The 25,946-nt window shown below is 38.4% G+C and overlaps 1 protein-coding gene across 8 annotated transcripts in view; it reads right to left on the bottom strand.

Moving 5' to 3' along the window:
• ANK3 (ankyrin 3) overlaps positions 1-25,946 on the bottom strand; it is a 511,319-nt gene that overhangs the window by 181,182 nt on the left and 304,191 nt on the right. For all 8 annotated transcript variants that reach the window (XM_087432174.1, XM_087432165.1, XM_087432166.1 and 5 more), the window contains exon 8: positions 10,048-10,146. In XM_087432174.1, coding sequence (XP_087288300.1) covers positions 10,048-10,146 — 99 coding nt within the window. The remainder of the gene's footprint in view (positions 1-10,047; positions 10,147-25,946) is intronic.

Here is a 25,946-nt window from a genome sequence, read left to right as displayed (position 1 = left end):
TGCTTTTCAGTGCCTCCAAGCAATTTTTTAAAAAATATTTTTCCAGAGTTTATGATTTTTATCAGCAGGAGGCTTGGTTCAGTACAAACTATTCTACCATTACTTGAAGCCAGAACTCTCATAAATTTAAGTAAAAACATGAATATGTGGCTTCCACACACTATACTATCATAGTTTGTGTTTGTTTCTGTCATATACTTCTTTAGGAGTATTCCTTCTATGAATAGATAAGAGAGTTCGTGAATTTTTAGTAGGTAGAAATTGAGTAACCTACTATAAAATACCATTTTAAATATATAAAGGTGCTTTTTATATAGTTCTTATAAGATGTTACATGGAAAAAAAACAATTCAAATTAAGGTTCACAATTTAAAAACCAATAGTGACATTTATTTATATATTGTATCTTTCCTCTGGGGAATGAGGATAATTAAAGACATTTATAGTTGATAACTATAGAGTACTTGTGTGCCTAACGGATGTAGAGTTATTTAAGAGAAATAGGATATGAGTATTACCAACATACATCAAAGGAAAATAGGAGAAAAGTAGATTACTTTCTGAGCACCAGTACTAGGAACCAAATAGCAATTAACTACAATAATAACTGTCCTGAACCTTCTTTGTAGGTTCTTCAAGAGAACCAGGCTTAAGTGACATACGAAATTTACCCAGTACTTTTAAATCTCTAATTTGGTAAGAGAAATGAAGTTTCTAATATGGCCTAAAATCATTACGGGAGAGAGAGACAGACACACAGACAGAGAGAGAGAAAGATGCTCCTGTTATGTTCTCAGAACTCTTTGCAACTCTCAAAAACATTCTTTTCTTCAAAGAGATTTTCATGTTTGGAAAACTAATGGCATTTCATGATTACCTGTCCATTTTTTAAAAATTCAGACTATTTTTGAGCCAGCCCTGATGGCCTAGTGGTTAAAGTTCAGCACGCTCCACTTCAGTGGCCCGGGTTCTGTTCCTGGACATGGAACTACACGACTCGTCTGTCAGTAGCCATGCTGTGGTGGCGGCTCACATAGAAGAACTAGAAGGACTTACAACTAGAACATACAACTATGTATTGGGGCTTTGGGCAGGAAAAAAAAACAAAAAAAAGAGAGAGGAAGATTGGCAACTAAGCTCAGGGCAAATCTTTCCCAGGGGAAAAAAAAAAATTAAGACTATTTTTATAGCACAGTTTAAGGTTCACAGCAAAATTGAGGGATAGGTACCCTTGTCCCTCTTTCAATCCAAGTAAACACTTTCAATTAACTTTTAATAGTTGTGATATAAAAATAAAAAATGAGTATATTTTCAAATGATGTAAAGAAATATTTTCACATTAGTCTTGATTAATGTGGAAATCCAGAGTCTTCTGAACTATTTCAAATGGTCTTGTCAACATGTCTCCATTAGAACTCTAAGGAGAAATATTATATTAGAATTTTCTCTTTGATAGAGACTATTTTTAATATTGAGGGTACATTGGTTTATAACATTATATAGACTTAAGACTATTTTATGATTATGAAATATTTAATATTTTCTTCAAGGATTTATTTTTAACCAAGGCAATCACATTTCTGGAAATATAATAGAAAGCAAAAGTCAATACCAATATTTCCTTTTCCTTCGTATTTAATCTGAGAAATATAACCAGTTGCATCTCTGGGAAAGGATTGGCTAAAATTACAAGACATTCAAGTGCCCCTGACACCTTCCCAAAATAGTAAGAATTTAACAACCGATAGATTCGAGGTACTCCGAAAACCCCTTATCTGTGCACAAATATCTCCTCATTCTTATAAATCAATTAATAAATCAATTGGATGCCATTAACTTCAGGGAGAGAAATTACATTGCCACAGAACCAGTATAAAATCAAGTAAATGAAGGCCTTTTGACAAATGTAACATTAAGGAGTGTATCTTACTTCATTATATTCAGCAAATACTTATTAAACATCTGGTGTGTGTCAGGAAGTGTGCTAAGTGCTACAGATACTAAGAGGAATGTGTGCATCTGAGTGTCAAGGTGTAGCTTTGACTGTGACGTAGTAATGATTACATGAGGATATGGGCAGTGGCACCTTGCTAGGATGCTGGAAGTTGGGAAAAGCATGGTTAGAGCAGTATTCAGGGAATCAGAGTATTGTTATTACTGATTGAACTCTACTTGGAACTACTGTATCTTCTCTGAAGCACTAAATACAAGCACAGCTGCCTTTATTATTGGATGGAAGAGAGTCAATGAAAAGAGATGGAGAACTCAGAAGATGCCACAAAGTCTTAAAATGGTTCCGATTCAGGGTCCATACTGAGGCTCTGATTTGGCTGCAAAGGAAATCGGAATTGATGTAAAGGAAAAGGAAAATGACAAGAGACCAGGAAGATGCAAAGTATCTTCCTTCAACAAGTATACAAATATACATGCTAGCTTTGCAGAGAGCGAGAGTTAAATGGAAAGAAATAGCAAGCTACTATAAGTAGCTATTCTTAGCAAAGCATTTTAGTTTATAAAGAAACAGATAAGGCCATTAAGATCTCATTGAAAAAATAAATAAATTTCATAAATCATTTTAAAATTAGGATGCTGAATATAGACCAGATTGAAAAATTTGCCTTGATACGTGTTTACATTTCAGCACATTTACCCCCATTATTACAGGGATACTCTACATACTTACTCTTGTCTATTCTGCAGAATAAGGTAACAAGCCAGTTGATATTAGTTAGCATTATGGGGCTGGGAAAACAGGAAAAACTTTCTTGAAATGAGCTATACTGAAACAGAACCACAAGGCTCTGTGGTTCATCAGATCCTAGCTAAACTCCTTCAGGAAGTTTCATGTATAATCATCCTTTTTTCCCTCCAGCTTTATTGAGATATAACTGACATATAACGTTATATAAGTTTAAGATGTGCAATGTGATGATTTGATACATGTATATATTGTGAAATGTTTACTACAATATTAGTTAACACATTCTTCATCTCACATAAATTTGTTGTTGTTGTTATGGTAAGAACATTAAAGCTCTACTCTCACAGCAACTTTCGGGTATACAACACAGTATTGTTAACTACAGTCACCATGATGTACCTTAGATCCCTGAACTTAGCTTATAACTGATAGTCTGTACCCTGTGACCAACACCTCCCCATTTCTCCCACCTCTCAGCCCCTGGCAACCACCATTCTAGTCTCTGTTTCTATGAATTCAATGTTTTTAGATTCCACATATAAGTGAGATCATACAGTATTTGTCTTTCTCTGTCTGGCTTATTTCACTTAGCATAATGCCCTCAAGGTTCATCCATGTTGTCATAAATGGCAAGATTTCCTTTTATTTTTATGGCTGAATAATATATACATAGATAAATATCTATGTATATCTCACATTTTCTTTATCCATTCATTCACCGGTGGATACTTAGGTTGTTTCTATGTTTTGGCTATTATGAATAATGTTGCAATGAACATGGGGTGAGATATCTCTTTGAAACAGTGATTTCATTTCCTTTGGATATATACGCAGAAATAGGATTGCTGGCCTTTATTGAAACATTCCAAAACTACTTTTGGAAACGCAGTTTAAATGCTGTATTAAAGTTTTATCAATTAATCAATAGAGCTCTAGTGACCCTCTTTTTTTTTTTTTTTGCATGAAACCACTGAGTGCTTTTTCTTTAATAATTTTTCTTAAAAACTCCAATTCCTGTTCCTGAAGGCGTCTGCTTCTTTGTCCAGTATCCTCCCCCGCTGACCCCTACAGCTCTCCAGATTTGGGGATGGTGCCATCAATCTAATTTATTGATTAAATCATGAGTGAGTCTCTCTCTTCTTCTTCTGGGACTCCAATGAGAGGTAGATTGTTTTCATTTAATGGTGGCACATAAGTCCTGTAGGTTTTCTTCATTCCTTTTCACTCTTTTTTCTTTTGTTCCTCTGACTGGATAATTTCAAATGCTCTTTCTTCTGCTTGGTCCAGTCTGCTGTTGAAGCTCTCTATTGAATTCTTCAGTTCAGTCGTTGTATTCTTCAGCTCCCAAAATTTATTTGGTTCTCTTTTTTTTGTTTGTTTTTTTGAGGAAGATTATCCCTGAGCTAACATATACTGTCAATCCTCCTCTCTTTTGCTGAGGAAGATTGGTCCTGGGCTAACATGTGTGCCCATCTTCCTCTACTTTATATGGGAGGCCACTACAGCATGGCTTGATAAGCAGTGCATAGGTCCGTGCCCAGGATCCAAACACACAAACCCCGGGCTGTCGAAGTGGAGCGCGTGTACTTAACCACTACACCACCAGGCTGGCCCCTGTTTGGTTCTCTTTTTATATTTTCTCTTTCTTTGTTGAATTTCTCATTTTGTTCTTACATTTTTTCCTTGATTTTGTTAAATTTCTCATTTTGTTCTTACATTTTTTCCTTGATTTTGTTAAATTATTTATCTGTGTTTTCTTGTAGTTCTCTGAGCATCTTCAGGACAACTATCTCAAATCTTTTCTTGGGCAATTCCTATATCTCCATTACTTTGGGGTCAGTTATTAGAAATTTACTATGTTCCTTTAGTGGTGTCTTGTTTCCCTGATCCTTCATGATCCCCGTAGCCTTGCAAAGATGTCTGTGCATTTAAAGAAGCACTCACATCTTTCAAACTTCACAGGCTGACTGCAGTGTGGGAAGACCTTCATCTGCAGGCAGAAGCACACTGTAGCATGTTGTAACCCCAGGTCTAGTGTGCAGGGTGCCAAATGCCGGGACATGTGGTAGTTCTGGATATGGGGGTGGGGGTGTGATATCTTATCCACCCAGGCTGCTGGCGTTGACAACTGCAGAGGTCCACAGTGGCTGCAAAGGCTGTTAGAATCCTCAGTGGTACCTCCAGGTCCAGTGGAGAGGGACTTGGGCAGGCAGTGGTGGTGGCTGGAGCTGGTGGTGTGCATACACTCAGCTGCTGGGGCCAGTTGCAGGTGCCTGTGTAGTGGCAGGGGCTAGTTTCAGACATTCATGTAGTGGTGGGGGCCAAGGCAAATGGGTGCATTGGCAGCTGCAGGGGCCTTGGCTGTCAGTGTGTACTACCATGTCTGCAGGGTCTTGCCACGGGTGTATTGCAGTGGAGGCTGGTGTTGGAAGTCAGGCTAGGGGCATGCAGGTACACAGCTGGAGGGGCTAGCTGCCAGTGTAGCTGTAGGCCAGTGACAGGAGATGGACAGATCGGGGCCCATGAGCAGCTGTGAAAGCCCTGGCTATTGGTGTGTACTCCTGTGCTGCAGGATCTCCCCATGGGTGTGTACGTGGCAATGGAGGCTGGTCATGAGGGTCTGGTCAAGAGCATGCAGGTACACAGCTGGGGGGCTAGCCATATGTGTGCCGAGTGGTGGAGGCCAGTGACTGGAGGTAGAGCTGAATTCAGGCCCACAAGCAGCTTTAAGGGCCTTGGTATAGGCGTGTACTTCCGCGGCTGCAGGATCTTGCCACAGGTGTATGTACGGCAGAAGCTGTTAAGGGTCAGGCCTGCAGTGTGCAAGTGCACAGCTAGAGGGGCTCGCCCCAATTGTGTGCACAGTGGTGGGGGTCAGCCACAGGGGTCTAGGCTGGTGTTTTGCACTTGTGCATCTGTAGAGGCCTGGGCTGGCTGCTGGTGCAGATCCTGGGCTTCGGTGGCACAGGGTGGGGGGTGGGTAGGGAGCAGAGAGGGATTCAGGTGGCTGGTATCTATGAATGTGAATATCTGTGGGGCAAAACCCGGTAAAATCTGCAGAGGGTCCAAGGTGGCTGTGCTGGCCGTTGGTTACTTCAGTGGCAAAAGTTGCTGAGGTCTTCTGTAGAGCAAGTCACTGGGAACCAGTTGTTCCTGCTGCATGGCTGATACTGGCAGCCCCTGCTCTTCTTCCTTGTTCCTTCCCATCTCTACTCATCTCAGCTTCGCCAGTCTCTGGGTATGGTGAAACCGAAGTGGGTCCTTCATGCTGTGCCCCGAAAGGTTGGGGAAGCTACTCTCCCTGCTCTCCCTTTCCAGGTGACAGGAACTCTTGCTGGTTGGGGAGCTCCCTCTTGGCACTGTGCAGTGCTGGCTCAGGGGATGAGATGATGAAGGCAAAATGAAGCCGTTCTTCTTTCCCTTTTATTCTCAGATTTTTTGTTCCTCTGCGTCACTGAAGTTTCTTAGGTGGACCCCAGAGCTCTCCCAGAGCTGTTTTTGTTTGTGGAGAGCTGTCTAATTGTTGATCTTTGTTGGGGGACGGAGGCTGAGGTCTCCTACTTTGCTATCTTGGTGACATCACCCCAACACGTATAACTATCTTGACTTTTACAGTAACTAATGATTCTTAAAGTTACAATATCCAGTGCCCTATGAGCTGGGAGAGCTTGTGAAATCACCAGGAACTACGTCTTATCTTCCTATGTGTGCTGGGATGGAAACTAAGACTCAGGAGGGTGAACTTTGCTGAGGTCATGATTTCACCACTTGCTAGTCACACACAAGACTAGAGATCAGGCACTAGGGTAAAACAAAATTCACTCTCATTCTGATTTTCCAGCTGGTAAGGTCTTGCTCAGATCCTACCTAAATTACTCTGACCACAATTCAGGTTTACTTCCTTGAATAAAAGGGTTCAAAAAGTCTGCTTTTAAACTGAATACGTTATTAGGTCAGCAGCCCACGCAGGGAAAAGACCTAGCAAATGAGGTCCCTCAGAGTGCTGGCCCCTGGGACGAAGTCCAGAGTTGTTTTTCTGTCTTTAAACATGGGGGATTGGTGTGTACTGGGTCAGACTGCTGATTGCAACAAGGTAGCCACAATAGTTGTAAGTACCTGGTAGGAGTAGACAACAATATCTGTTTTCTCAAGAGCTACTGGATTAGGTCGTTAAAATTTGTATTTATGAAAAATTTTGCTTACTGTTCTTTAGTCTCGTTCTCAGGCTTTCTGACATTTTAGCTGGCTCCCTCCCTTTCACCCATATACCCAATCACTACTCAGTCATTTCAGCAAGAGAGAAGGAAAGCTTTGATGAGGAGAACACAAAATAGTTTACATATTTGGGGTATGTACTACACTTTCTTCCATATAGTCTGCCAGGAATTCAGTCTGTGCCTGATTGACATCCCGCCCAGGCCACCCCATGCAGGACAACAACAGAAGAATGACAGGCTTTTCTGTTCTCTGTTTCTCCAAGTCTCTTTCACATTCACACGTCATTCACACAACACAGGAGAAAAATAAATCCAAGTTAAACTGAATGGATGGCAAAAAGGAGCCTACATCTTGTTTAAAATAAGATAGCCTTTCAGAACAGGGACGCAAAGTGGCATAGAAACCAAACTGCACATTCAATTTGCCTATGTGCATTATTCCACATCTCTGATACTTTTATCCAGAAGAGTTTCTATGTTTTTATCCTGGCCCTCCCCTGTGACATTATATGCCCCATAAAGATGGGGCCTGAAGTTCCTATGTACCGTCTTCTCCCATTGTACCAAATACAGCAAGGAAGTGTTTGATAAATGATGCAAAATGACTGACAGTTACTTTTGCTGTTCTGGTAACTGATGATTCTATCAAGAGAGGAGAAATAAGGTAATTTCAAATCCACACACCCACTAAAACCCCAGCTGGATATCCAGGTATCTCTCTTCAAGCTTCTCTTTTCTGCTTGGCTCCAGTATCCCTCACTGCCCTTCACGAAAATTCTCCCTATTCACAAATAGTCCTTTAGCTCTACATGGTAATCAAGTGGCATAAGCGACGATTCTCTCTTTTATTCCTTACAATCTCCTTAAATAGTCTATTCTTAGCAGAAGACCCCTGCCATTTGAAGCAACAGTTCAAGCATACTAATAATGGTTTCTTATTAAATAATGCCAAGTCAATTCAATGAGACCTCTATTCAATTTACTTTCCCAGTCAGACAGTCCTTAGGGGTCAACCTTCATCTTCTTGCACTCCTCTCTAGAAAGCTTGTCTCTTTTAAGGTATGCACATGGTTTTCAGGTTCAATTGCTATCAGGAAAAAGAAGTCTGGGTCTCCTGCCAAACACCTGTGGCTGAGCTGTCTTTGGGTCAGAGTACAGGGGACAAACTACCTATCAGCTTCATGAGGGCAGGGAAAGTGTCTTATAGTCTTGCTCTGTCGCCTAGCTGTGTGTGGCCCTCAATAATCCTTTATTGGTTGAGTGAATAAATGCAGGGAATAATAAATGACGTAGAAAATCAAGGAGCTACAGGAATCAAGTTCACGTTACCACGCCAGTTTCAGAAACACGGAGATCAAGATTCTTGGAAGGAGGAGGCACAGGATTGTGGGAGGTATAATTACAAGACAGGGAAACCTATCCAAAACCCTTAGATGGGTGGATGTTTATGGTGAGACCACCTTTTTCTTAGCTTCACTCTTGCTTACACCTCACAACACACACATGAAACACTGAAGAAGAAAATCCCTTGGTTAGAAGTTTAATGCTAATTGGAGCTCTGAGTTATACTACTAATGGCTGGGATTTATTTCTGGCCTACTTTATGCCAACACAGTTTACAAACGTTAGCTTGATCATTATAATAACCCTTCAAGGTGGCCATTAATTTTCTTTATTTTCAGACACAGAAATAGCATGCAGAAGTTAAACAGCCTGCCTAAGTCAACTAACTAAGCTCAGCATCTGGGATTCAAACTTGATCATAAGTCTCAGTTCTTTCCCCTACCCACAATGCATCACACCAAGTAAGTAACATGCCAAAACCTAGCTGGCCAGATTGTGTTTTTTAAAAAATTTTCTAATTGTGGTAAAAAACACATAATATAAAATTTACTCTCTTAACCAATTTTTTTTTTTTTTTTTTTTTTTTGCTGAGGAAGATCAGCCCTGAGCTAACATCTGTTGCCAATCTTCCTCTTTTTTTGCTTGAGGAAGATCAGCCCTGAGCTAACATTTGTGCCAATCTTCCTCCACTTTATATGTGGGTTGCTGCCACAGCATGGCTGACGAGTGGTGCAGGTCTGTGTTCAGGATCCGAACCCGTGAACCCAGGTCACCGAAGCAGAACATGCCGAACTTAACCACTACGCCATGGGGCCGGCCCCCTCCTAACCATTTTTAAGTACACAGTTCAGTATTAACTATATTTACATTGTTCTGTAACATCTCTAGAACTTTTTTGTTTTGCAAAATTGAAACTCTATACCCATTGAACAACAACTCCCATTTCCCCTCCAAGCCCCAGGCAACCAACATTCTATTTCTTTCTATGCTTTTGATTACTCTAGATAGCTCATATAAGTGGAATCACACAGTATTCATACTTTTGTGACTGGCTTCTTTCACTCAGCATAATATCCTCAAGATTCATTCATATTGTAGAATGTGACAGGATTTCTTTCTTTTTTAAGGCTGAATAATATTCCATTGCATATATACACATTTTCTTTATCCATTCATCTGTTGATGGACATTTGGGTTGCTTCCACCTCTTGGCTATTGTGAATAATGCTGCAGTGAACATGGGTGTGCAAATATCTCTGGGTGCGCAAATACCTCTTCAAGATACTGCTTTCAATTCTTTTGGGTATACACCCAGAAGTGGAATTACTAAATCATATGGTAATTATATTTTTAGGTTTTTGAGGAACCTACATACTGTTTTCCATTGCAGCTGCACGGTTTTACATTTCCACCAGCAGTGTGCAAAGGTAGACAGATTGGTTTTTAAATAGAATAACTGTCAGTTTTAGTATCAAACTGACCAAATAGTTCAGCCTATAGTGTCAAGTAGTGATTAAACTCTTAAAAATTTAACTCAACAAAAACTCTACACCTTAAGTCTTAGTTTCTATAATTAAAGCCATGCACTATTTAAACATGCATTAAAGATTTATAAATATGGATTATCATCCCATTTTAAGAAGAAGAAACCTAGCAGTCATTTTCTAAGAGACCACACAAATGAAATAAAGATAAGGCCAGCATTGAACCAGTGCAAAGGTATTAGAAGAAGTATTCCTACTTCCTGAAAGTAAGTATAGGCATGTACATAAATTGTACTCTTACCCTTGTTTTGGCATCTATTTTAGCTCCTCGATCAAGCAATAGTTTTACCATATTGGCATTTCCTCTTTTTGATGCAACATGTAAAGGAGTGATGTCGTTCTGCGGAAGAAAAGAAAAAAAAGAACAGTTTTGGTATCCTCAGTTCAACCAAAACATTGTTTCCTAAACTTCCCCCAACTTATCCCCATTCTTTTCCTTCTTTTTCTTTTTTTTAACATCTATTGTGAACAGTGTGCTTCCCAACATTTCTCTCTCACCATAATTTTCTTCAGAATGAGATCCCCAAAAGGGATGAATTTTAAGGGAGACACTTTGTGAGGCAGAGTCCAAGTTTATTTATTTCATTTGCTTGAGGTGATTGATGGATGAGATGGTGATTTTTTTGCTCTAAGATCCTGCACCTTTAAGTCAATGTGTTTTCCTACAAATTCGTGTGCTATATATTGGCTAATGAGTGGTTGACTAAGAAGTAGCTCATTAAGTCAGCCCAGTCTGAGCTAAAGCAGCATCTTGTTACCCAGAGCCTTCCCTGGGTTCATGTGAGCACAAGATGTCAAAGGGAAACAGCAGTAACTCAAACTGGGAAATCTGTCAGTACCATACACAGTCGCAGGACTTCCCATGCACGTTGGGCTAAAATGTTTCACAGGCATTTGGTAGCAAGCTCACAGAAAACTGACTGGTTTTTTTGAGACTGCTGTCGAGGAACAGCTGTGTTAGGACAATCTGAAATTCCAATCACAATCCCCTTTATATCACAGTTCTTCCTCTATGCATCTTTACAAGTGCTGTAATTGCTTCCAGACTGCCAGGGAAATATGTGTATATAGTGAAAAATATTCTCTATTTTGGTTCCTTATTCCCGTGTAGCAGCAATATGGGTTTAAGGTTTGTTCACCAAAGTCAATTACAAGACAAATGAACTAGGCTCATAAGGGGTTATATTTTGGTATTTGATGGCAGATATAATAGCTACCAGGTATTGATAAATTTTCTGTGTTAGGCACTGTGCTAAACTCTTTACTATCTCATTTAATTCTCATAATCCTTACAATGTCATATATAATCTGAATTACAATGCCTACTTTACAGATGTAGAAACAGCTAGCAAAACCAGGATTCAAATTAAAATCTGACTCTTAAACTCATGCTTTTAAAAAACACTTTATAATGAAAATTTTCAAACAGACACAAAGTTTGAGAGAAAAGCATAATGAGCTTCATGTATTCATCACCCTGTTTCGATAATTATCAACCTTTTGCCAATATTATTTCTTCTATACTCCCTACTCTTTTTGCTTGTTCAAGGAGTTAAAGAGGAGAAAGAAAATCCTAGGCATCATATTATTTCACCCATAAATACTGCAATTTAATTATTTCTAACAGATAAGGATGTTTTAAACAAATAATCACAATACTATTTATCCTAACTACCAAAGTAAAAATAATCACTTCTTTATACCAGGACCCTGTCGATGTCCAAATTCTCCCATTATCTCCAAATATCTCAGTTGGGTTGTTCAAGTTAGAAGATCTACATCTAGCATTATGTTGAAATGTCTCTTAAGTCTCTTTTTATCTCCATAGGTGCCCTACTCCACCTTCTTTTTTCCATATCCATATATTTATGGAAAAAACTGGATAAGTTATTGTGTAGAATTTTCTACATTCTGGAATTGGCTGATCACATCCTCACGAAGTGTTGTTTAGCATGTTCTTTTTGCCCTGTATTTTCTATAAATTTTTCTAGTTAAATGCTTTTAGCTGAGAAACAGTCTCCCATCTGAAGAATTCTTTATATCTCATTATTCTTAGATGCTAAAGTATAAATCAGTAATTAATTTATTAAATGAAGTAAGAAGAAAGGGACCTGAGTAAAAAAATTTGTTTTAGTAATGTCGGTGGGGAGTGGATAGGACTAATATCATTGTTCTATACCTATGCAAACTTTTTCTGCAAAGGGGCAGATAGTAAATATTTTTGGCTTTGTTGGCCATACAATCACTATTGCAATGACTCAACCCTGCCATTGTAGCACTAAAGCAGCCATACCCAACATGTAAAGAAATGAGAGTGATTGTGTTCCAATAAAACTTTATTTATAAAAACAGACAGTGGGCCAGATTTGGCCTGTGGGCAGAAGTTTGCTGACCCCTGCTCGAGACCTACCAGCTTATGACTGAGGTTTCAACTGTGTGTAACAGGTTATAAAAGAGGAAGTAAAACTATATGCTGTGCATTGTGAATCCTTTGGTCCTCTTTGGTGTAGACTATTTTTTGGTGTGAATGAAAGCTGCCACAAGGAAATAAACTTCCTGACGACTTTTTAATTGTCTTGCTTGTCTCTGTTGTCTGAGTGCAAGTTATGTGTCACTCTAATGACCCAAGCAGCAGAGTAAATGAATTCTAGACCTAAGACAGCAGGTGGAGTTATCAGGTTAGGTCTACAGGAAACACAGTCTAACAGGAGAGCCTACCGAGCCTAGAGTGGGATGTGACACAAAGACCTCATTACTTCCCAGCATGAGTCGGGGCTTACACGCTATTTCCTTTTAAAAATGTGCCTTTGCCCGGTTGAGAGGGACTTAATTAACCTTTATCACAAGTAGGCTAATTTTAGTGAGAGGAAGAACTCTAGTTCTAACTTTGCTCTCTTCCATATTCATGTACTTTCTCATACGCTGATGTGTAGATGTCAAAAGGGTGCCTTGAAATTCTAACTCCCACATTTTTCTACACCTCTCTGAACCTTTCTAAAGAAATACTTTATATTTCTATAGCACTTAAAAAGTGTTGTAAAGGGCTTACACTTACGTAATTTCATTTTATTTTCACAACAATCTGCTGAAGTAAGATAAATATCATTAACCCCATTTGACAGATAAACTGAGGAAGAGAACTGATCAGTAATTCATACATTAAGAGACAGCTAATTAGAGGCAGAATCAGGATCAGAACTCAGTTTTCTAGATCCTCGGGCAGTGGTATTTTCAGTCAGGGATCATAATGCCTCTATCTAAAGACTATTGCTTCTCTGTCAAATGGAGCTTCTGAATGAAATACATACTCTTGCATTCCTGAATCAGGTAGTGACTGCTTCTGTCACCTAGGAACAAATCAAAATGAAAGTGGTACCTTTGAATCACTCAGGGGGAAATTTATATTTTGATTCCTCAGTTAACCAATAAAAATGTTTTATGCCCTGTTATGCACAAGGCCTGGTGCTGCATTTCCACTGCATGAGTGAGCAACAAAATTATGGAATCCCAACATATCAAAAGAGCCCAATGATGTTAGAGACAAAAAGCCTTGTTTAAGAAAATCTTTATATGTTGCTTGTGAAATGTAAATGTATATGTGCTTTCTGGAATGCAATTTGTCAGTATATATGAAGAGCCTTCAAATCTACAACCACAGATATAAGGCAGAGGGTGGCTGCTATGGTGGAAAGGGCAGGAATGTTAAGAAGGACCCAGCCCTGAGGCCTAGGCACACTCCCTAAGACTGAAGCTGAGCCAGAATCAAAGATCCCTCAGCCCCAGCTCCAGCAACAGCAGTCAATGCTGAGGTCAGGCAGGAGCTGGGCAAGAGACACCCTCCGTGCTACAGATGTGCCGCCAGAGCTGAGGATGGAGCACTGACTCCCAGCCCCCACCCTCAGCATAAAGCAATGCAGCCCTCCTCTAGAGGAATTTGAAGCCTGTAGTGCACTCAAACAAAATGTAAACTCAGCTCAACTCTTGACTACAATGGCCCAACTTTCCAATTTATAGCCTGACAGAAGAGGTATGTCCATTTCCAAAGATACTATTTACCTCAGTCTCTCTTGTTCTGCACACAATGTTCAGCATTCTGTCTAGTGGAACAGGTGAACTACATGCATCAAAAGTTAGGGAATTTCAGCAAAGAGATGGAAATTCAGTCAAATAGAAACACTTGATAAGAAAAACCACAACATTAGAAATGAAGAATTCCTTTGATGGGCTCATGAGTAGACTTTACACAGCTGAGGAAAGAATCAGAGAGCTTAAAGATATGTCAATATAAATGATCCAAACCTAAACACAAGAGAAAAGAAGAGTGGAAAAGAAAGAAAAGAGCATCCAAGAGCTGTGGGATAATATACAACAGCTGATTGGAGTTGCATAAGGAAGAGAGAAAATGGGGCAGATGAAATATGTGAATAGATCATGGTCACGAATTATGTCAAAAAAATGAAATATATTAAACCACATATCCAAGAAGGTGGAGGACACCAAGAAAGATAAACAATAAACAAGCAAACTCCACAATTAGACACATCAATCCAAATGCTGAAAATGAAAGATAAAGGAAAAATCTTGAAGGTAGCCAGAGGAACAAAGACAATGATTACAGCATCAGAAACCATGTAATGCAGAGAACAAAGTGGTGTCTTTAAACATTGAAAATAAACACCTGTCAAATGAGAATTCTATACCCGGTGAAAATATCTTTAAAAAATCAAGCAGAAGTAAAGACTTTTAAAGATAAACAGAAGCTGAGAGAATTCATTACTAGCAGACCAGCAATGCAAAAAATATTAAAGGAATTCTTCAGGTAGTAGGAATATGATACTAGACAGAAACGTAGCCCAACACAAAGAAATATAGAAATGGCAAAAATGAAGGTATCTATAAAAGATAATTGATTACCTAAAGCAAAAATAGTAACAATGAATTGTGGGGTTTACAATACATGCAAAAGTAAAATGCAAGACACCAACCGCACACAAATGGGAGAGAAGAATTAGAACTATCCCGTTGTCAGGCTCTCACACTACATGAAAAGTGATGTAACATTTGAAGGTAGACTGTGATATATTAATAACATAGGAAATATGATATATTATTAAATATAAAATATGCTCTCATTTTTATATGTAACTATATGTATATATACATTCTAAAAAGGCTGTAGAGATACTGACCCAAATGTTAACAATTTCTCTCTCAGTGAAGATTATAGATGATTTTTTGCCTCTTCGTGCTTTTCTTTTCTTTTTTTAAAATTATTTTATTGAGATCATATTGGTTTACAACAGTGTGTAATTTCAGGTGTACATTATTATATATCAGTTTCTTTATAGACTGCATCGTGTTCACCACCAATAGGCTAGTTTTTATCTGTCACCATACACATGTGCCCCTTTACCCCTTTCACCCTCCCCCTCCCCCTGTCCTCTCTGGTAACCACTAATCGGTTCTCTTTATCCACTTTTCTAAGAAATTTCTACTGTGTACATTTGTACAATGCACAGTGAAAAATGGCTGTATTTCTTTTTTATCATTATCTAATTACAGCCCATCACCAACATCTCTGTCTTGGCTCCCACCATTTGCATTCTTCACTCTGACAGTCATGGAGGGGGCTTTACCTATTCAATAACCTTCCTGATATTTGAGTTTTGAAGGAAACTTTTAAGTCTGGAGATATCCTGAAGGTAACTATATATATTACTAACTTTTTCTCATTAATGTAGAAAATTAAGTATGGCTAGAGTTAAAGAGCTATATGTTCCTTCTAAGAAGAAACCTGAATTAAAACTTGGATAAAAACAAATTCAACCTAGAGTTTTGAAGCTTATCTGCATTTAGCGCAAACAAAGTAAATAACACTCTAATTTTGTATAAATTATTTTATTAATAGAATACTCTATCTTGTACCAAAGATATAACATTCAATGTAATGGAATTCATTAGCATTTCAGAAGTTTTTGTTTTTGAACTGAGGAGGACCTCTGAGTTCATTCAGTCTAATCACCTATTTTATAGATAAGGAAGAGACCAGGGAGGTTAGTGATTTGCCTGGAGTCACAGAGCTTGAGGCTTGGCCAAAACCCCAGGTTTCCCAATTCCTAGGCATTGCTGCTTCCATTTCACTAAGTTCTCTGGGCTTATTTAAAAATCACTATTTTTATCTCTGGTACAATGGCATTTTACTTAACTTTTCCTTAAACTATTCAATGTAATAATTATTCACTCTAAAAAACTTAATGTGTAAATCTGATTAACCAATGCCTTCCTTTCTCTAGCATTTACTTCTCCTCAATCCTTTTTGGAAGATGGTAGATAAAGACAAAAAAAGCAATCACACATATACATATATACATTTAAAAACAACAATGAAGGAAATTGGCTGTAGAAATATTTATATAAAACACTAACAGGATTTGCATAGATATTCACAATTTTCACTGAACAAAATCACAGTACTCAGCAGGTTTAATTTTCTCAAATTTCTGGGCTGATAACCTAATCAAGTACTTAACAAAACAACATGGATCACTGCTTTATCCTCTAATGTGTGGATCTGTGGTCTCACTAGAGTGCGACTTCTGGCCCTTTTCTCTTTTTCAGTTTATTCATGTTCTTCTATGCTAATCTCCTTCTATCTTGATTTTCCAATAAGACTTTTCATCTATAACCTACACGTCTTGAAGGCACCAACCACTGAAGGGAGCAAAAATCTCAATTCAGAAGAATAGGTTTTGCAAATCACCCTGAACAAGATAAGATTTGACGGGATTTCTACAAATTCAGTATAATCCATAATACTCTGCCACAGTGACACATCGTATTATGTTATATTATATTAGATTATGTTATATTATATAATGATCACTCTTTAGAGTAAAATCCTATAACTCCAAAAATAAAGATTCATTTTTACTGTGCTTCCTAAACTATAAAACTGTCTTAGAAATGCAAAGGAGGTTTTTAATAATGAGTTTAGGGGGTGAGGAATTCTATCCTGGTTCTAACTTTATCTCAATTCCATTTCTCAGCATAGTCTAGTAGAAAGCACATTTCACTGGTAATGAGAAGCCCAGGCCCTAATTCTTACTCTTCCACACCCACTGTCCTGATAGATGATATTGGGAATGTGCCTTATCCTCTATAAACTTACATTTTCACCTGTATAACAGAGGTAATACCTCCGGTGCCGCCATCACAGTACTGCCAAAAGGAGATAGGAGATAATTCACGTCAAAAGGAGGAAGGGAACTCACGGGTATTCTGTATCTCTTATCTCATTTAAGCCAGACAACAACCCTAGAAAGAGGTACTATCTATGTTTTTCCTTATATTACAGATGAGGAAACTAAAACTCGAAAAACCAAAATGACTTGTCAAAGGTCACAATGCTGCCACCATTTGCGTGCCCCTAAGGTTCATGCTTCTCTCAGTAGACTAGACTATCTGTTCCTGCATTTCAGAGCAGTACAAACGTATAACCAATTCTTAGTACCAGAGCAGTTGTGGAGCACCTAACTGTGTGCCTTATAAGAGATAAAGAGAGTACTGTGGTCAGGGAGGGCAGTAGGTAAGAGCTCATACTCTGGAGACAGACTGCTTAGGTTCAAATCCTAGGTCTGTCCCACATCAGCTGCATAACCTTAGATAAGTTTATTTAACTTCTCTGTATCACAGATTTCTTCTAAAATTAGGCTAATAACAGTCTACATATTATAGAACTGTCATGCAGACTAAATGAGTTAATAAGCGTAGAGTCTTAAGAATGGTGCTTGGCATTTAGTAAACACTACAAAAGTGTTAGCTATTACTATTTCTCTTTATTACTTATCATATGGACATTTAAAAATGTAAGACATTTTTACATTTCACAAAGACATTATGAAATAGTTTGGGTAGAAAAGACACGCAGACCTGAGGTAACTGGTGAACTCGAGGAAGGCGCTAACCGGGCAGTTCCTGGGATGGATGCAAAAGGTGTTTGAGAAGGGTCAGCTTAGCACAACCAAGTCTGTGGAACCTTCAGAAGGCCCATGGCTGGGGTAAGCAGCAGCAGAGAGGAAGGGAAGCGGGGCAGAGCTGTGGCTGATACAACGTGATATATACATGCAGTATATAAAATGACATATGCGAGTGCCATACTTTTAAAAACAGGGATGTGAAAGAAACAACTACCTTTGCTGGGAAATGGTGGAATTGCTTGCCTATTTCTTTCCTCTTAGCTGTTTCTGAAAAACCTAGCTGAGGTAGTAGCCCACATTATAAAATAGTCACCAAAGCAAGATCATTTCTGCAACTTCCCAAAGTGAAATCAGGGCCATTTTCCACCTTACTGTGATAAATGGCAGAATTTTCATTTCACTTAAATATATAAAGGGCAGGTGATTACTGATCTCTTCCACCTCCTCATCTCTCTCCTTTTCTTTAAAAATGTCTGGGGAGGTTATCACTAAGTGAAAGAGTAAGTGGATGACATCATTCCAAGTCTTCTAGACAATGAAAGACTATGACTATTTTAGTTTAGTCCCTTGATATGGTCTCAGTTGAATACAATTCTAAAATAATTAAATGTTAAGTTGAGAGGGAATCTGGTATCTTCTGATTATTACAAGAACATACCACTTGTAATAATTTCTGCCTTCAAGTTACTACTATAATTTAAAAAAAAGTTAGTCAAAGTGGCAAAACAAGATGTCCGAAGATGAAGAGTTCAATGTGTTAATGATTTGCATTTAAAACATACACATTTTAAGATTTGTATGTTTTCTCATTCTATTCTCTTATACCTTATCACTATCTCTAGTGTAAATAGTGTCAGGGGAGAGGGAGAATCCCTCTCCACCCTTTCCCTTAAGGTTCTTATGGCTGGCCAAATAATTAACAAGACAGGTTAGCAGGAGAAAATAATACCAAGTTTAATAACATGTATACACGGGAGAAACCAGGGAAACTGAGTTTCTCAACAAAATGGCAGAGATTCTCGTCTTAAATACTATCTTCAGCTAAAGACAAAGGAGGATGTTGGGGGTGGGTGGTGTTTTGGGATTTCAGAGAGGAAGAAGACAATTTATATGAAGAGGGAAATGTAAATGTTTGTCAGACAATGCTTTGCAGGGCCACCTGTAGAGAATGTGGCTGGAGAGACAGGAATTACAGTAATCAAGAGTATGTACGTTTAAATCTTTTCCTTCCATACTGCACAGAGAAGGCCACCCCCCCTTCTCAATACAGAGAGGGAGATACCTTTACAAATGGAGATTTCCCTTATCAGTGTAAAGGTTTGTCTGGCACTCCTTTACAGGGCCATCTATAGAGAATGTGGCCGGAGAGACAGGAATTATAGTAATCAAGAGTATGTAGATTTAAGTCTTCTTCTTCCGTCCTGATAAGAGTTTTCACACATAAGGTCATCCCCCCTCTTCCCACTACACAGAGGGAGATACCTTTACAAATGTAAATATTTGGTAAACAGAACTTTGTTAAGAGTGGGCTTAGCATGGATGCTGCCAGTCTGTCTACACCCAGAGTTAAACTCCTTTAGGCAGTTTGAGGGAGGGCAAATGTCCGTCAGAGAAAATAATCAAGGTAAAGAGATATATTTCAGGGTAGCCAAATCTTGATCTCCCACAATAGAAATGGAAAAACGATTTGTAAGTGGTTCACAGAGAAAGCCCAGGAAAGACATTTAAGCAAGACTTACTAGCATCCTCATTCACTCCATAGATATTTATCTTTGAAAAGTCTTTTAGCCTCTGAGAGAAGCGGTTGAAGGAGATCCAAGTATGCCACCCCAAAATACGCCACTTTGGTATAAGGATTGTTTTGAGCTCCCCATCCTCCCCCTCCCTGTCTAAAAGCAGGCTATAGATTTCCCTTTGTCAATGTGTCTCCCTCTCCCTTGCCGAGAAGAGGAGGATGCCTCTTAATCACTGATCAATGGAAAAGACTTGGACTTGAATCTGCATAACAAACCTTGCTAACCAACCCTTATCTTCCATTAGCACCCCCCCTCACTCCATATATTTACCTTCCCACAATTTACCACCCCTAGAAGCCCCAACTCCCTTTCCTTTGTCTTGTCACTTCTCCACAAATTTATCACCCACTGTTAAAATGGTATATAAGCCCCTGGGGTCTAACTGCCTCTTTGGGTCTTCACTTCTTTTCTATGAAGGCCTCTGTACACATACATAAACCTTTCTCCTGTTAATCTGTCTTTTGTCTGCTTAATTTGCAGTACCCCAGGAACTAAACCTATGAGAGTAGAGGAAAAAAGTTTTTTTCTTCACCTATAAGGTCATATCTGCTAAACTCCAGTCACAGAAGGGACTCAAAAAATGTTTGATAAATAATATTTAACAGTCACATAGATTTTGATACAATGTAGAAAAATACAGAATTGAATTCCTGTTCCCTTTAATTTCCTTGAGTATAAAAACATTTTTTTTGTAAATTTTTATTGTTTTCTACTGCAAGTCTTCTCTGATAGTTTATTTTTACAATAAGTTTATTGAGATATAATTCACATACCATAAAATTGACCATTTTAAAGTATACAATTCAGTGGTTTTTAGTATATTCGCAAAGTTGTGCAACCATCATCATTATCTATTTACAACATTTTCATCATCCCCCAAAGAAATTCCATACCATTAAGCAGTCACTTCCCCATTCTGCTGTCCCTCAAGCCTCCAGCAACCACTAATCTACTTTCTGTCTGTATGGATTTGCCTATTCTGGACATTTCATATAAATGGAATCATACAATATGTAGCCTTTTATGTCTGGCTTCTTTCACTTAACATAATGTTTTCAGGGTTCATCTATATTGTAGCATTAATCAATACCTCATTTCTGTTCATGAGGATACCTAATTTTTTAATGCCTTAAGAAATCCATAACACATATGCAAACAAATGATGCTTTCAATAATAAAGATTTGAAATTTCAAGGATATACCCAAGAAAATGTCAAACAATGGAATATAAAAAAACACCCCAGCCTTCACAGACTGACACATTAGGAGGAATTTTCTAAAAAACAAAACAAAAAAACTCTTCAACCTTAGATGGCCTATTATTAATAATATAAGTATAAAATAAACTCAGCAACTTCCCTTATACCACAGCAATCATTATTAAGATGACCACCATTGTTAGTAAAAGTCCATTTTCCTTTTACTTCATAAGGCTTTCATTAAATGAAATAGGTCTTTTTAGACAAAGTCTGTTTCTCTTCTCCAGTTGTACTAACTGCTGGCTTATTCTATACCAACTTTTTTCTCTCTGTGCTTTCTGGATAGGAAGATAAGGAGATTAAGCCCACACAGGTCTTGCCGAGACTGACACTGAGGACACTGATGTCCTGACATGTCCTCAACCTCACTCCTATCCCGCAGAGACCCACCCCATCTCACGGATTAGACACCTCATAGTGCGGCACTCCCCAAGAAGCAGCAGCAAATGCCTGGATATTTCATGTTTGTTGTGAAATCAGGCTCTGAGTGTTTGGATCTGTTCTGCTCTAAAAATCTCAAGTGATTTAGTTATTTTCTGCTAATATGAGGCTGTTTATTGTTAATACTGTCAGAGCTTTCACTTGGATTAATAGAGGATGGCTCGTCAACAATTCAGAGAAGGCACTGCCAGGTCTCCCTCCAGTTCTGCAGCGAGTTAGCAGTGGGGTAAGACAGAGCATATTCAGAGTAAATATTCCACACCTCCTTCTCCCCACACCCACCCTCAGCTGTACAGACAATCCCAGCTGTCTCTCGAGGGCCAGGAAAACTGGGACTGAAGCTGCCCTTGGGTCTCTCCCCTCAATTACAAACTCCTTTTCTACCTTTGAATCATTGGATGTTACAGCTCACTGGGTTTTTGGAGATACCTTGTCCAGTGGTTTTCAATATATGGTTTAAATTTAAAAAAATAGATTTAATTGTGATAAAATACATACAATATAAAATTTCCATCTTAACGATTTTTAAGTGTGTAGTTCAGCAGTGTTAAGTACATTCATATTGTTGTGTAACCAACCTCCAGAATTCTTTTCATCTTCCAACACTGAAACTCTATACTCATTAAACAACTCCCCTTCCCCTCTTCCCCAGACCATGGCAACCACCATTCTACTTCCTATCTCTATGAATTTGACTACTCTAGGTACCTCATATAAATGGAATCATACAGTATTTATTTTTTGTGACTAGTTTATTTCACTTAGCATAATTTCCTCAAGGTTCATGCATGTTGTAGCATGTGTCAGAATCTCCTACGTTTTTAAGGCCGAATAATATTCCATTGTATGTATATATAACATTTTCTTTACTCATTCATCTGTCAATGGACACCTGGTTGCTTCCACCTTTTGGCTATTGTGAATAATGCTGCTATACAAATATCTCCTCAAGACCCTGCTTTTAATTCTTTTGTGTATATACTCAGAAGTGGAATTGCTAGATCATACGGTAACTCTATGTTTAACCTTTTGAGTAATCACCACACTCTTTTCCATAGTGGCTATGCCATTTTATATTCCCACAAAGACGGCACAAGGGTTCCAGTTTCTCTAAATCCTCAGCAACACTTGTTCCTTTCTCTTTTTTTGATAGTGGCCATCCTAATGGGTTTTTAATACAGGCTTTTTAATTATATATTTTTTCAGGATACATTTCAGGGTTTCCATAATTCCACAAACAACGAGAAATTTTTGGCCACTGAAGATTGAAACAGTAAATACCTTTTTATCCTGTAAGAATATTTTAGGGGAAAAAAAGTTCTGCTAAACAAAACCCTGATATCTACTGATTTAGACCAAGAAATTCTTCATTTTACATGAGAATAGATGTAATTAAAATGAAAAAAAACTTCCAATTATTAGGCTCTTACTTTGTGCAAACCTTATGAGACACACATCATCTCATTTAATCTCCACAGCAACCTGTGCAACAGATGCTACTAACTCAAATTTACAGGTGAGCCAAGTGAAGTGGGAAGGGGCTACAGGTCAGATGGCCAGAAAATGCCTGAGCTGGGATTTGAACATAAGTTGTCTGATTCCAAAAGCTGTGCTGGCTCTTTCTAGCGGGTCATACAGGACAAAATATATCCAGATAGTGAGTCTCTTCTTAACTTGGGCAAACATTAGCTTCAGCTCTGAATCCAAGTAGCATAATCTCTACACTGAAAATGCTGCTGACACATAATTTTCAACCAAAAGGAAACAGCACATCTCAAAACTAATAAAAATATTCAATATCTAAGAGTGGCTAGTTCAACTCCGTCATTTTAAATAAGAAGAACTCATGGCTTTCATACGTCTTTAAAGGTGTCACTGTTAGTGCTGCTTCAAAAGGAGCCTGCTTTCTGTGTTACAGTAAAAAAAAAAAGCCCCTCCCAGCTAGAAATATCTGAGTAGAGAGACATAAAGTGATTGAACTAAAAGGGGCATTAAAAATTCAATTATAAAGTAATCAGTTACTTTCTACATATTGAAGAAAGTTGTTTTTAAAATACTTATTTAAAATGAGTTAATCCAATGATATTAGATTTCCTATAATGTTTTTAATGAATGCTCTAACTTTAACGAAAAAGTCCACTCCTTTTTCTACCACTCTACCACCAGAAATTCGTAAAAACAAAAATATTAAGGGGCTTTACAATTGTAAATTTTCCACACCCTACATCATTTCTGATGAATGTGGAACTAAATTAATTTCTGTGTTGAATATTTTTCTTTCCCCTCCAGAAAGTAAGTCACTCTTGCAGGCTTTTGAGATGTCAGTTAATTTGAAACTGGTAGTTTCTCAGGTGTCCTGCCCTCATTTGGTCTTTGGATAAATTAGATTCTTGTTGAAGTTTCAAACACGCCAAGAAATGAAAACAGTGTCTCAGAAGTTTCTCAAGAAAGACAGTTTGTTAAAACACAAAGCCAGTCTGGTGCAAATCGCCTTATCTGTGTGCAGTGCACTGAGGCCACGGGCTGATGGTCACACACAGAGGCATAAAAAAAATGAGTGAGAAGGTCTGGATTCAAATCCCTTTTCTTCCATTTTACTCTCAGTAGGATCCGGGACAAATAACTTTTTGGGACCTCAGGTTGCTCATCTGTAAAAATGTCTATTCCTGTGGGTCTCAAATGATGCACTGTACACAAAAGTATTTTGTAAGCTGTAAATATGATGTTAATTCAAGGTTATATTATTAAAGGGTTATAAACATAAAGATACTTGTTACAAGCAAAAGAGTTATTGAATTTGTCTAGGGTTCAACTGTGGACAATTTATAGAGAGAAAGATTTTCACAGCATGGTCTCAGTCAATGTTTTCTAATCGTGCCTGATCAGAAGAATACCACGAAGAGCTTGTTAAAAACACAAATTGCAAGGTCCCACCCGAGGTGTACCAGGTCTGAATCTAGGGGAGCGGGAGGCTGTTGGCCAGCTGGGGAAAACTGGCTGTGAGGCTCCGACTTGCAGGCTATGAAAAAATAGTCTTTAATCTTCAAACTCAGAGGGACTCACTTCTTGTAGGGACAAGCCTGCTTTGTATTTCTTACCAGAAAATGTATATTATGCATTTTTGTCATAAGGCCATTACGTTTCTAAATATCAAGAGTCCGTTTCAAAGCATGATCATTAGGGAGTCACAAATGCAGAACTGACAGAGATAATAAAGAAAACATAGTGGAAATGTGAATCCATTATATTTTAGAATGAATTTGATAATTTGGCAGTTTTTAGGTTTGCTAATCTTTCAATCAAAATGTTCTTAAATGTGTAATAGGCTTTCTTAGTAAATAAAAAAATAAACTTTAAAAATCTTTAAAAGAAAGTCTAATTCATTTTCCAGCTCTGGTGCAGGCAGAGAACGAATCGCCAGCTGGTACGAGAGAGGCTGCTGTCAGTTCGTTTTCCTGAGGTGACCCTGGATTAAGTCCAAAGCTCAGTACGCATTGCCTCCGATGTTAGAATATTATGAACTGCACAGTCTGAGTGTAATTTGTTTTACTTCATTGTTTTTTATTGTCTTATTTTACTTTATTTACTGTTTCTTAGCTCAAGCTCTACTACCTTAAAACTATGTGGCTTTGCACAAGTTATTTAACTTCTTGCTTCCGTATAAAATGAAAATCATACCCACACCTCATAGGATTACTGTGAAGAATAAATGAAATAATGTACAGGAAACTTACCACAGTACCTGGTAATAAAGGAGAGGTATTACCTAAATTACGTAAATGAAAGGTATTACGTAAATTGAATTTGGTGCAAGTTTTTTCCACCTCATATTTCAAGGTCTCAGTAATAAGAGCTGAAAGGAAGCTCAGGGTCTTCTAGACCAACCACTCCCAGGGGCACATCACTGGGGGAAGCTCGATGCCCTCTGAGGAGCAATCCCAGACTGAGCATGTACTTCCGGGCCCTTCTTCCAACCTGAGACACCTAACCTCTTCACCTCTTGGCTGTAAAGGGATGTTCAATCCAGCATGTCTCAGTGGGGGTATCGGTGGCATTTTGGTAGGGACATTGTTATTTTCATGGGACTGTCCCACACACTGAAGGAGGTTTAGCCATCCTGGCCCTTTCTCATGACATGCCAGCCACTATGACAACCAAAAATGCCTTCGCAAATTCCCAAATCTTCTAAGGAGAGCAATGCTCTCCCTTCTTCTATTGACAACCAGTAGATCTAGTAGGACTCTAGAGAAGTCATCTCTGAGGAGAGGATCATCACACAAAGTGTCAGACATGCTCCTCCTTGTCCACAGTACTTTCAACTATGTGACTGGAGTCTGCCACAGCTCACAGCCACGTCTCCTCGTTTCCCCTCCATGTGCATGTCACAATGCATCTTAAGCACTACTGCCATCATCTCACTGCTCCATTTAAAGACCTGCGATGACTTGTACAGACAGAGAGTAGTATGGTGGTTACCAGGGGCTGGGGGTGGGGGAATTGGGAAGATGTTGTTTAAGGGTACAAACTTGCAACTAGTAGATAAATTCTGGAGATCTAACACACAGCACAGTGATTATAGTCAACAACACTGTATTATAAAGTACAAGTTGCTAAGAGACTAGATCTTAACTGTTCTCAACACAAAAAAGAAAGGATAATTATGTGACA

Source organism: Ceratotherium simum, chromosome 6 (genome assembly GCF_057802395.1).
Source record: "Ceratotherium simum simum isolate JZ-2026a chromosome 6, ASM5780239v1, whole genome shotgun sequence".
NCBI classification, from domain to species: Eukaryota; Metazoa; Chordata; class Mammalia; order Perissodactyla; family Rhinocerotidae; genus Ceratotherium; species Ceratotherium simum.
The sequence above is the reverse complement of the archived record's forward strand: the minus strand, read 5'-3'. Positions and strand labels throughout refer to the sequence as shown.